This window comes from Lissotriton helveticus, chromosome 4_1 (genome assembly GCF_964261635.1).
Source record: "Lissotriton helveticus chromosome 4_1, aLisHel1.1, whole genome shotgun sequence".
Lineage (NCBI taxonomy): Eukaryota > Metazoa > Chordata > Amphibia > Caudata > Salamandridae > Lissotriton > Lissotriton helveticus.
Genome location: NC_136063.1, coordinates 1,653,448,478 through 1,653,461,496, shown reverse-complemented (window position 1 = coordinate 1,653,461,496; position 13,019 = coordinate 1,653,448,478). Strand labels below are relative to the sequence as shown.

The 13,019-nt window shown below is 45.1% G+C and overlaps 1 protein-coding gene across 26 annotated transcripts in view; it reads right to left on the bottom strand.

The window, feature by feature from the left end:
- Positions 1 to 13,019, bottom strand: part of CLASP2 (cytoplasmic linker associated protein 2) — a 2,039,150-nt gene that overhangs the window by 182,528 nt on the left and 1,843,603 nt on the right. For all 26 annotated transcript variants that reach the window (XM_078688301.1, XM_078688302.1, XM_078688307.1 and 23 more), the window contains one exon: positions 12,496 to 12,724. In XM_078688301.1, coding sequence (XP_078544427.1) covers positions 12,496 to 12,724 — 229 coding nt within the window. The remainder of the gene's footprint in view (positions 1 to 12,495; positions 12,725 to 13,019) is intronic.

The following is a 13,019-nucleotide window of genomic DNA, read 5'->3' as shown; positions in this document are numbered from 1 at the left end:
AAGTGTTCTTAATATAGCCTCGCCCACACTAGCTTGTTGTTTTGCTTGCACATCTACACAATAGTGTTTTGTGAACGGGCGTGGCGTATGCCAAGTTGCAGCTTTGCAGATGTCATCTAGGGGAATGTTCCCTGAGAATGCCATAGATGCCCCTAGTTTACGTGTGGAGTGAGCCCTATGGGGAATGGTTAAGGTGCGTTTGGCTTTAGCATAGCTTATTTGGATGCATTTAACAATCCACCTAGAATTCATGTTTTGGAGATAGGATTGCCTTTATGAGGTGGGGAAAAGGTCACAAAAAGTTGTTTAGTCTTTCTAAAGGATTTTGTTCTTTCAATGTAGTAAAGGATCACTCTTCTTACGTCTAGCGTGTGAAGAGCCCGTTCTGCTACTGATTCTAGTAGAGGGATAAACACTGGGAGTTCTACAGACTGGTTAAGGTGGAAAGCAGAGACAACTTTAGGTAGAAATGTTGGGTTAGTCCTAAGAACCACTTTGTTATGATGGATTTGTATGGTTAATGCCTGGAGTTCACGGACTCTTCTGAGAGATGTGATCGCAACCAGGAAAGCTACTTTCCAGGTGAGAAATTGTAATTCGAATTTATGCATAGGTTCAAATGGAGGACCCATGAGCCTGGTAAGAAAACAAGTTACTTACCTGTAACTACGGTTATCCAGTATTGGTATCTTTCATAGATTCACATGCCTGAATCATTCCCCGTCGCCGAGGCGGGAGTCCCACGGTAATAATATATACAAAAGCAGTGCCTTAGAAAATCTTTTGTAGTAGGCTGACAAGACTATAGGCCCCAAATGGCACAAAACTTAGCAGCCTATCTACCTCATTATATGAAAAGAACTGAAAGCAGTTCCAACCAATCAGCTGTCAGCCCCCTCTAGAACCTTCCCAGCAGAGGCAGTTCTCCTCAGATTTTCCCAGCACAAGTGAGAAGTATGTATCCCTAATAAAGAACTGTTCTGTCGGGGAGGAGGGTGGGTGCATGTGAATCTATGAAAGATACCAATCCTGGATAACCATAGTTACAGGTAAGTAACTTGTTTTCTTATCCAGTATTGGGGTATCTTTCATAGATTCACATGCCTGAATCAGAATAGCAAGCAGTAAAACCATATCTGTCGTTTACGGAAGGTGGGAGACAAAGCGTAATTCTACATATCCCCCACTCAACCGGAAGGTTATAGAGCACTAAAAATGTAAATATACATATATGCAGAAACCTTCTGAAAGAAAATAATCATATTCAGATAACATAGTTCATATTAAAGACAGCATTTGACAAGCAAAACATTACAGTAGATCATGCATACTCTTATGTCATGAATATAATGTGAGAGACCTTTTAAAAGTCTAACCTTAATGAAGAAGATGCTGCAGCACCGTTTGTCCCACTGCTGTATCATCCTGTGATGCCGACTGCAAGCAGGAATGCTTTGTAAATGTATGGACACTCTTCCATGTAGCAGCTCGGCAAATGTCCTCCAGCGTGACCCCAGCAAATAAGGCTGTTGACGCGGACATCATCGTGGTGGAATGTGCTTTAACCTTTCAGACTAAAGGTCTGTTAGCTTTTTCGTGACAGAATTGTATTACTGAGGATAAACATCTGGCTATCGTTGCTCTCGTCGCGGCTTGTCCCAGCGTGACCTGACCATAAGCAATAAATAACTGGTTAGATTTTCTTATGTCTTTAGTTTTTTGAAGATAGAACTTTAGACATCGTTTCACATCAAGAGAGTGCAGGGCCTTTTCTGCCGGTGTGGCAGGATCCGGGAAAAAAGTCTTTAACTTTACCGGCTGGTTTAAATTAAATTGAGATAGTACTTTAGGAATGAACTATGGATTGGTTCTCAGGGTGACAGTCCTTAGAGAAATGAAGGAAATTGCGAAAGCTTGAATCTCACTAACTCTCCGGGCTGAAGTGAGAGCTAGTAAAATAGCCACTTTCCAGGTTAAAAACTTTAGTTCAGCTCTGTGAATAGGTTCGAAGGGCCTCCTCATTAACTGGGACAAAACGATATTGAGATCCCATTCAGGAGGTGGAGGTCGGATTGGAGGAAAAGCCCAAAACAATACTTTGAGAAATTGTTTTATCAATGAGGAAGAGCATAGTGATGGCTTGTTTGAACTTTTTCTGAATCTGGATATAGTGGCCAGATGTACTTTGATAGAAGAGAATACTAGACCTGCTTTGGCTAGCAATAGCAAGTAAGGAAGGATATCCTCAGGTGGAGCCTGGAGCTGATGAATATTATTTGCTTCACACCAACAACAGAATCGTCTCCATTTAAAACGGTACGTTCTGATAGTACTCTGAGCACGGGCTTGAGACAGAATTTCTCTACAGTCTGCAAAAATCTTGAGATCCTTAAACTCTAACAAGTCAGGAGCCAGGCATGCAAGTGAAGCGATTGTGGATCCGGGGGTAAAATCTGACCTCCTTCCCTTGTCAACATTGAAATTGCTGGTTTGAGACGAATTGGAGGCTGCTGAGATAGCAGGAGCAGTTCTTGGAACCAGTACTGCCTCGGCCAGCGAGGAGCAATGAGGAGAAGAGTGCAATGTTCCCTCTTCATCTTTTGCAGTATTCTCGGTATTAAAGGAATCTGGGAAAAAGTGTATGCATAGATTCCTGACCATCTCATGGACAGGGTATTTCCTCTTGACCCCCGTCGAGGAAATCTGCTGGCGTAGTAAAGGCATTTGCTGTTCTGTTGCGCCGCAAACCGATCTAGAGTTGGCGTGCCCCATCCCCGAAATATCCTGTTCACCTGATCCTGTTCCAGTTCTCATTCGTGGCAACCTGTGAGAGATCTGCTGAGGTTGTCGGCTAGAGAGTTTTGAACCCTTTCTACATGCTCCGCTCTGAGGGTTATGCCGTGTTGAATAACCCACTCCACATCTCTTGAGCCTCCTGCGAGAGGGAGAGAGATCTCGTCCCCCCTTGCTTTTTGATGTAATACATACTGGTGGTATAGTCCGTACGCACCAGCACTGAGGAATTTGCAATTCTCGGCAGGAACGCCTGCAGAGACAGGAAAATGGCTCTTAACTCTAGACTGTTGATGTGTCTCTGCCGATATTGGTGAGACCATCGCCCTTGAATTTGGAGGTCCTGGAGATGACCTCCCCATCCTTCCATAGATGCGTCCGTGGTCAGGATGGACTCCGGTAGGGTTTGGAGAAATGTGAGGCCCGGTGACAGATTCTTTTCTTTTGACCACCATTGAAGAGCTTGCCTCATTCTGGATGTCACCTTTATGTGATCGTCGAAAGACCCTCCTATTTGTTGCCATTGTCGGTGCAGTTCTTCTTGCAGCGGCCTCATCCGGAGTCTTGCCAATGGGACTAGACTGATCCCTGAAGAGCACATCCCTACAAGAGACGCATATGTTCGGACAGAAAGTGACTTTTTTGTTGAGATTAGTCTTGCTAGTTTTTTAAGTTTGTTCTGCCGTTCCTGAGACATGAACGCCTTGCATTGTTGGGTGTCCAGTGAAGCTCCCAGAAAGGTTAACACTTGAAGGGGTTGCAGTTGTGATTTCTTTGCATTGAGAGTGAGCCCTAGGCTTGAGAATAGACGGAGGGAGCTTTTGACCGCTTGTCGTGTAGCCTGTTTTGATTGTCCTTTGAGCAGCCAGTCGTCGAGGTATGGGAAGACTTGTATTCCCTGCAAACTCAGTGCTGCAGAAACTGGGGCTAAACATTTTGTAAATATTCTTGGTGCCGATTTCAGCCCGAATGGGAGCACCTTGAATTGAAAGGGGATGCCAGCCACTGTGAACCGCAGGTATTTGCGATGTTTGGGGTGTATATGGATTTGAAAGTAAGCATCTTCCAAGTCCAGAGAAGCCATAAAATCCCCTTCGTTGAGACAATTGAGCACATCTGCCAACGTCACCATGCCATAACTGTTTCTTCAAGCACTTGTTGAGTTTGCACAAATCCAAAATCGGGCGCCACTCTCCAGACTTCTTCTTTATGAGGAAGAAGCGAGAGTAGAATCCTTTTCCTTTTTGCGAGATGGGAAACTTCTCTATCGCATTCTTGTGAAACATGTTTAAGGCTTCTTTGAACAGTAAGTGAAGACGAGGGGGAGGGGGACCCTTGGGCGGGGTTATAGGCGGTTTCTTTAAGAACTCCAGAGTGTGTCCTTTTTCTACTAGGTCGAGGACCCACTGATCCTATGTAATGTTCGGCCATTGTTGGTAAAAGGCGGAGATCTTTGCGCCCATAGGGAGGGGAGGATGTTGGACTGGCGTCCCGCATAGCTCATTGACGTTTGTTGGAATCTCATCCCTGATTATTTGATTTTCGTCTTCCTCCCTGACGAGACATATTGCTAGAGGTAGATTGCCTGTATGAAGACTGGTAATACGGCTGCTTGTACTGAGATTGGTATTGCCTGTTCTGTTGCTTGTGGTAATTTCCCCTAGAAGAAAAACCACGACCCCTTGCTCCTCTAAAAGAGCCTCTCTTATATTGCAGGGTACCAAGTGATTTTGCGGTGTCGGTATCCGTCTTGATGGTAAGTAAGGCGTCATCTATGTGCTTACCGAAGAGTAAATCCCCGTCGTAAGCCATATCAAGGATTTTTGTTTGCACTTCCGGTCTGAAGGAGGTTGCTCTGAGCCAGCCCTGTCGTCTGAGGACTGCAGCACCTGCTAACTGTCTAAAGTTAGTGTTTGCGATGTCTAGGGCGCAGTCTATTATTTCTGATGCCGCCCTCTCTCCTTCCAGCACTATTTTACGTGCTTCCTGCTGACGATCTTCCGGTATCAAAACTATGAATTCCGACAGATCCGACCACATCTGTCGGTCATAGCGGGCAAGGATTGCAAGGGAATTCGCTGCTTTGATGGAAGCTGCAGCATTGGTGGAGAACTTTTCTCCTATAAGGTCAAATCTCCTGCCCGCTTTGTCCGGTGGTGTTGAGATTGGAGTGGATGGATTTGTGGACCTCTGTTGGGCAGCTTGAGATATTACTGAGTCCGGACGTGGATGGCCTACCAGACAAGATGGAGTTTCTGGCGGTGCTCTAAACTTTTTCTCAATACGAGGAAGGACTGCAGGGAAAGAAGCGGGCGTATTCATAATCTTAAGACCTTCCTTCCAGATGAAATCTATAATGGGTATAGCCCTGGTGATCTTCCTATACCCCTCTTTGAAGTCGTGCAAAAAGCAGTCCGACTGCTCAATAGTAACTGGCAGTTCAAATCTTGTAGCAGCCCTTTGCATAATATTATGAAAGCCGCCAATGTCCTCCGGTGGAGAATCTGAGGGTTGCGACAAAGTAGGTAAAGGCATGGGAATTAAGTATTCATCCCAAGGATCTGCAGGTACGTTGTCATTAGGTAACTCACCCTCCTCCCTTCCATCTTCATCCGAAGAGGAAGTATCCTGATCCCCTTGTGGCGTGGGATCCACAGTGTGTCTTGGTGAAACTGGAGCCTGCGGTGTAGGAGGCATGGGTACGTCCGCAGGTACCGAAGGTATAACTGGCGTGGACGGTGCAGGCGGGAACCTTTGGCGATAGTCTGCCAACATGGCCTGTAAGTCCTGAATCAAAGAAGGAGGGAGATGACTTGTCTCCTCCGAACGTGGAGCTCTGTATGGTTGTCTATAAAAAGGTGTAGACAAATCCTCCTGATAGAAATGTTCCTGCATATCTTCTTCTTCATCCTCTTCCTGACATTTTATTTGCAATTCTGATAGATGTCGTGCAATCCCAAAGGGACCTTCTTCATATCCATCATCCTGATCCGATTCCTCCTCTTCTACATATGTTTCCAAAATGTGCGATGGTAGCAGCGGGGAAATATTAGAGTAGTCCTGCCTATGATAGGTCTTCAACTGGAAGTGAGTCTATGCCACAGGTGAGGCATGAGACACTTGCGGTAGAGTAGGCCAGGCTCTTGCAGGTGGCGTCTTGGTAATAACTGGACTCTTCATTGATTTAGGTGTCGTGATAAGATGCGCTAAAGGCGGCTGGCTCATTGACGGAATTGCCGTAGACGAGCTCGTCGTCGAGGGGATCGTCGTCGACGGTGGTACTGTCGACGGGACCGTCGTCGACGGGGCTGTCGTCGATGGATTCTTCGTCGACGGGGCTGTTGTCGATGGGGCTTTCGTCGACGAGGCTGTCGTCGACGGGCTCCTCTTTGATGATCCTTCGTCGTCGACGGGCTCTTCGTCGACGTCGTTGGGGCTTTCGTCGACGATGACTTCGTCGACGATAGTATCGTCGTCGATGGAATAGTCGTCGACGATGATTTTGAGGAAATTGAATAAATGTCCTTAGCCCCAGAAGATTTCTTTGAGGAAACCTTGGATGACACAATAGGTGAGGTGATAGAAGAAGTAGACACCATAGCAGAAGAGCTTGAGGTGGTAGAAGTCACAGATACTGTGTGAGAAGACACCAGAGAAACAGTTTTTGCCTGGGCTTTACTCACTGTTTTAGTTGAAGATCCTGAGGACGGAGAAGATGGCGATTCAAGAGGAGACAATGTCCTCCTTGTGGGTTCTGAAGCTCTATGAGAGGATTTGTGATGTCTTTCCTCTCAGGAGAAGAGCTATCTCTGGATCTGGCTCTTTTGCTTGAAGTAGAAGCTCTGTCCTCATCATCTGTAGAAGATGATTTGAGCCATAGAAGAACCCTTGCCTCCCTGTCCCTGATGGTCTTGGCAGGGAAGGTGCGGCAAATCCTACAATCCTTCACAATGTGAGTGGGATGCAGGCAGTAGATGCAGTCTTTGTGCTGACCATCTACATGGACCCTCTTTTTATCACAGGTCCTGCAGGCCTTGAAAAGGGCTTTCTTCTCAGACATTCTGAAGAGAAAAGTAGAAAACTGAGTAGGCACTCAGGGAGACTCCCTTCCACACGAAGTGCGGTGAAAATCTGAGGAGAACTGCCTCTGCTGGGAAGGTTCTAGTGGGTGCTGACAGCTGATTGGTTGGAACTGCTTTCAGCTCTTTTCATATAATGAGGTAGATAGGCTGCTAAGTTTTGGGCCTTTTGGGGCCTGTAGTCTTGTCAGACTACTACCAAAAAAAATCTAAGGCACTGCTTTTGTGTATATTATTACCGTGGGACTCCCGCCTCGGCGACGGGGAATGTGAATCTATGAAAGATACCCCAATACTGGATAAGTACCACATTTAGGTTCCATACTGGAGAGGGTAGAACTTAGGTGGAATTATTCTTTTAAGTCCTTCCATAAATGCCTTGATAGCTGGTACCCTAAACAAAGACAAGTGTTGTCTGTTTTGGAGATAGGCTGCTATTGCCCTGAGATGTAGTCTAATGGATGTATAAGCTAGGTTACATTGTTGTAGATGCAAAAGGTAACAGATGATGTCTTGAATAGAAGCATCTAGTGGGTTGATTTTGTTATTTGCACAGTAAATTACAAATCTTTTCCACTTTGTGGCATAGTAAGTTCTAGTAGTAGGACGTCTAGCTCTTTAATGATATTCATGAAGTCTGGAAGGAGATAAGGTTACCAAACTCTAAGACTTCAGGTGCCAGATCGCAAGGTTGAGTTGACTGGGTTCCGGATGCCTTATCTCTCCATTGGTTCTGAGTGAGAAGCTTAGGTGAGAGGCACAACTTTTGATGAGGAACTACAGATAGATAATTCCAAGAGGGTTGTGAACCATGGCTGTCATGCCCATGTTGGAGCAAACAGGATCATTTTGAGGGACTGCTGTTTGAGTTTCCGAACCACTAGCGTAATGAGCGGTAGAGGCGGAAAAGCGTAAGCAAATTTGCGTGACCAGTTCATCCATAGTGCATTGTCTTTGGACAATGGGTGTGGATACCTGGAGGCAAAGCTTGGGCATTGTGCGTTTTTGTGTGTGGCGAACAGATCTATTTCTGGGTGGCCCCACATTTGAAAGAATGGAAACTGAAATTGAGGATGAAGTTCCTATTCGTGGATCTATTGTGTTTTTAGCGACTGAGCAGATCTGCAATTTGATTGTGTACTCCTGGGAGGTGTTCTGCAAGGATATATATATTTTGGGGAATGGACCATCTCCATATGCTTTGAGCTAGGTGTGAAAGCTGCAGAGAGTGTCGTTCCCCCCACCCCCTATTTTTGCATGTAATACATTGCTGTCATGTTGTCTGTACGGACCAAGACAGCTTTATTTACGATGTGGATTTGAAAAAATTTAAACGCTAGGAAGTTCACCAACAATTCCAGGTAATTTACGTGGAATTGTTTTTGTTGAGGGGTCCATATGCTCTGAATGGTATAGGTTTGAAGATGAGCTCCCCAGCCGGTGAGCTATGCATCCGCTATTAGCACTATTTGTGGAACCGGGTCGAGGAACGCCCGCCCTTTAGAAAGGTTTTGTGTGTTCCACCACTGCAGAGAGCGATGGGTGCGGTCGTCAACCAACACCAGATCTGTTAGCAGACCTCGAGCCTGGTTCCACTGATGTGCCAAACACTCCTGTAAGGGACGCATTTGGAGTCTAGCATACAGGACGATGCGAATGCACGAGGCCATCATACCGATTAGTTGCATGAACACTTGTGCTGGTAGTGAGGGTTGAGGCTGAAACTTTGCTATAAGAGTTTGTATGGTGCTTATCCTGACTGGGTTGGGGTATGCTAGAGCCTTTTAAGTGTCTATTGTAGCTCCCAGATACTGTTGTTTGTTGGATGGTTGGAGAAGGGATTTGGTGAGGTTTACTGTAAATCCCAAGTCGTGAAGCAGTTGAATTATTTTGTGTGTGTGTAGCACACAGTAGCTGTGTGAGCTGGCTTTTATGAGCCAGTCGTCCACATAAGGGAAGACATGAATGTGCTGTCTTCTTCAGTGGGTCGCAACTACTGCAAGACACTTGGTGAAGACTCTGGGAGCTGTAGTCACTCCGAATGGGAGGACCTTGAATTGGTAGTGTTGGCCATCTACCACAAACCTGAGATATTTCCTGTGAGCGGGGTGAATAGGAATATGAAAGTAGGCGTCCTTTAAATCAAGAGTGGGGAGAAAGTCGCCCTGTTGAAGTAGTGGGAGCACCTGTTGGAGAGTGACTATATGGAAGTGATCCGACTGAATGTAGAGGTTTAGCGGTCTGAGGTCCAATATAAGCCTGAGAGATCCGTCCTTTTTTGGAATTACGAAACAGAGGGAGGAAACCCCTGTGCCTTGGTGAGACAAGGGAAGGGGTCCCAGAACAGTGTTATTGCACAATAGAATAAGCTTGGGGTCAAGATAAAGAACAAATATTATCAAATCGCATGTACATTGTTATTTAATCACAAAGTACCAATGCACAAGATATTATGCACACAGCATATGTTGACATAGTAACAAATCGTAGTGTCCAATAGGTAATGGGAAGGGGAGTCAAAGTGGTAGGAAGTAGTGCAAGGTAAGGTATGTGATAAATTAGGTCAAGCGTCCTTAGTCAAAAAACATTCTTTAAAACTGGCTTCAGAAAGTAGCCAATAGGAAGTACAGTAAATGATTATACATTCAGGATAACCATGCTTCTAGAGTTAGCAGTACAATTGGCATCCTTGCAGACGACACGGCCCTCGATGGCAGATGAAAGTTTCACAAAGATACCGTGGCAAGCTGACCGCACCATGGCGGCTCCAGAGTTTAAACTTTTCCGTTTTAGATGCCGACTTGAACCACGTTCGCTCTATTGATACCTGATTGTGATTCATGTCAATATTTCCCAGTGTGAGACTACGACACCCACGGAAGCTTGTCCACACCCATACCCCCCATCCTGAGGAAGACCCTACTGTAAGGGTCCACTTGTCCCTACCCTGTCGTGGGGTCAAAAAGTCGACAACTGATCCACCTGCCAGCCTCTATCCCAAGCTTTAATTGTACTGCTAACTCTAGAAGCATGGTTACCCTGAATGTATAATCATTTACTGTCCTTGCTATTGGCTCATTTCTGAAGTCAGTTTTAAAGAATGGTTACCAATACACCATCATCGCTTCAAAATTTGCCAACATGTTTCGTTGCTAACGTTTATCACAACTTCATCAGGGCTAGTAGGGGTTCAATATTTTCAATCTTCACTCAAATTCTCCTAAACCTGTGATGATATTAAAAACAGCCGTGAGTCCACATCTGCCTTCCAGAAAGGCATATTCAAAATCACAGTTTTTTGCCGCACACAGTTTTACTCAGATTTCAGCACACATGCATTACCTGACAGTCACGGAGTCACAGCATACCTACAACCGTCAGTACAATGGACACCGTGTCTTTTCTGTCATTGCTCATCCCAAACATAACGCCCTTAACACATGAACTGTCCTCTTATGAACAATTTGATCTAAAATGTCGCTTATATCACTAATGTGATTATTCAATATTGCTCTCGGTTCTTCAAACCTGTAGTTGGCTCTTAACACATTTATGACAACCACACAACTCTCTCCGCGGTTCCTGGTGACTGTGCCTGACACTCATGTAGTTAACTCTCAACACATTTATAACAACCACGCGTCTATTTCCGCGGTTCCTGCCAACCGTGCCTGACACTTACTTTCGTCCAGCATTACTATGTGACTCGACCCTGAGCCGGAAGGCTTATGTTTAGGTCTCATATCCAGGTCCGAGGGCAGGGCGTCTGAGACATGTTGCTGGTGTTGGCCCAAGCCCGAGGGTGTTACTGGAGCCTTAGGTTTGGTTGGGAGAGGAGTTTCGGAACTCACAGACCGCTGAGCCGGGGTGACTGTTTTACCTTCGACATCGGAGTCGTCCGCTTCGGAGACGGAGATGTCTTCTTCTTCACCTTGTTGCTCCGGCTGGACATTGGGATTTGCTCCAAAGATGTCCGGAATCAAGCTGCTTCCGCGAGACATTTTGTCACGTCGAGCCTGACGATCATGGATGGTTTTCTTCGACCTGAAAGATGAACAGGCCTCGCAGTTCATGTCTTCGTGCTCCGAGGAGTGGCAGAGGTTACAAGTTCGTGTGTGGGAACTTAGCACCAAACCCGGGGTATTTTTTTTAAAGGAGTCATTTCCATTGACTGCAGGCGTGGTAGGCGCGGAAAGGCCCAATGGCCTACGTCGAGGATCGAGGAGTTGGTTTTTTATGATGCGCCTCGAAAGGGAAACGCGATCGAGGCAATACCGTCGAGTGAAGAGGGATTGCACGTTGAAGGGAGATTCGAAACCGATATCCACCCGGAGCGCAGCAAATCACATGCGGACCCGATGGTGGAAAAAACAATCTGGAGATGGAGTTGATGCCCATGCGCACTATCGTCCTAAGGAGGAGTCACCTACCTTGTGACTACAAAAGACTTCTTCCAAGACAAAAACAAAGTGCAAACATCCGAGCCCAACACCAGATGGCGATCTATGCACAAATATACGATCTACAGCTCAAATGTCTCGAACATACAATACTCAAATTTTAAAAACCTATGACCTATCTGGTGTTTGGTAAGCGCACTTAACATTGTACCTGGACTGAAGAGGAGAGTGCAATTACCAGTGGCGTAGCTAGCCCTCTGGACCGTAGCGGTCCCTGCGCTTGCCGCCCTGCGGCGGCTGTAGTGAAGAGCGGGGGTAGGGTGGATGTGCTGGCCAGTTTTCTCTGTTTGCCGCCCTGCAGCAAACGCATTGAGGAGCTTGGGGGAAGGTGCTTACTTTTGCTGCTAGCGACTGCAGGTAAGAGCAGGGGAGGCCGCCCCCTCCCCAGCTACGCCAGTGGCAATTACTGTGGTGCACCAGTCGAGAATCATCACCATTTTGTGTGCTAAAATAAAATGTACACAAAATTGTGCAAGATTTTTAGGAGCAACATTATGTGAAGAGTTTGAGATGCGTTTCACTGTTTGGGGGTGGACAGAAATAGGACGCAGCAGTGGATTTGGTAGAAAACTCTGTTGTGCACGGACGGTGAAGTGTTCACTACATTGCACTGTATAGAAATGTTTCTTCAGGGAGTAGTGGTTTACGAACAAATTAAAGTGATAAAGAACCAATATTCTTTAGATGCACAGCTAAAGAAACAATGTAACTTAAACTTACAAACTAAATGATTAAAAATAAAGAACACTGCCACCGCTACTGATTTAACGCATTGTGGGTGAGGAATGTTTTTATTTTTATTTTACACAGTGACACAGGAAAAACTGACCATAATTGCAGCTTTTAAAAAGCTGGTGGAAGTAATTTTGTCGGAATCCTAATTCTTAAGTAACTGAAAGACTGGATCTCATTTGCAGAACCTTCTTCAAACCTTTGAAGAGGAGACAGAAGAACGATAGATGCACTTATTTCTCACTCCTTGGTACTTGATTTATTATTGAGCTTACATAAATCAAAACATTGTTTAATATGACTAACCAATTCAGGTGGTAATAAAACAGGAACTTTAATAAAAGTAATTACAATTTATTTTTGAAAAAGGAACTTCAAAGATTTTATAAAATTCATTCTTATTGCAAGAACAAATTATATTCCTGACTTACCATCTGGAAACTGTTCAGCATCGTCATCAAACATTGCCTCTTTCAAAGCAGATTTATTTAAGGAACTGATGCTATCAGAATAATTGTTAGGGTTGTAATCTCTTGATCGTGGTGTGGGTCGGAGAGGCATTGTATTGAGTAATGAAGTTTTATTATCGAGCGCTGTTCGGCCTGCGTCAGGAGCATCGCCTCCTCCCCTTGGATCAGCCATGCCAGAACTGCTGCATATCTGCCAAGTAAAAGCAATGTACTGTTTTTAAATCTTGCCATTTTTCCACAAATTGGGTATATAGGTTACGAGTATCATAGCACTGTAGTTAAACTGGACATGATAGGTCCATTTAATGTGTTAACATTTGAATTTATAAAGATCTATAAAAGCAGATTGTATCTTACGTGTAAAAACATATGCAGTCCTACAACAAAATAACAAGGCGCCATTCCCTATTAGTGTCAAACTTAAAATAGAAACAAATGTAAATTAAATGCACTACGAGCGATGTGGAAGAGCTGGTCAGGAACAA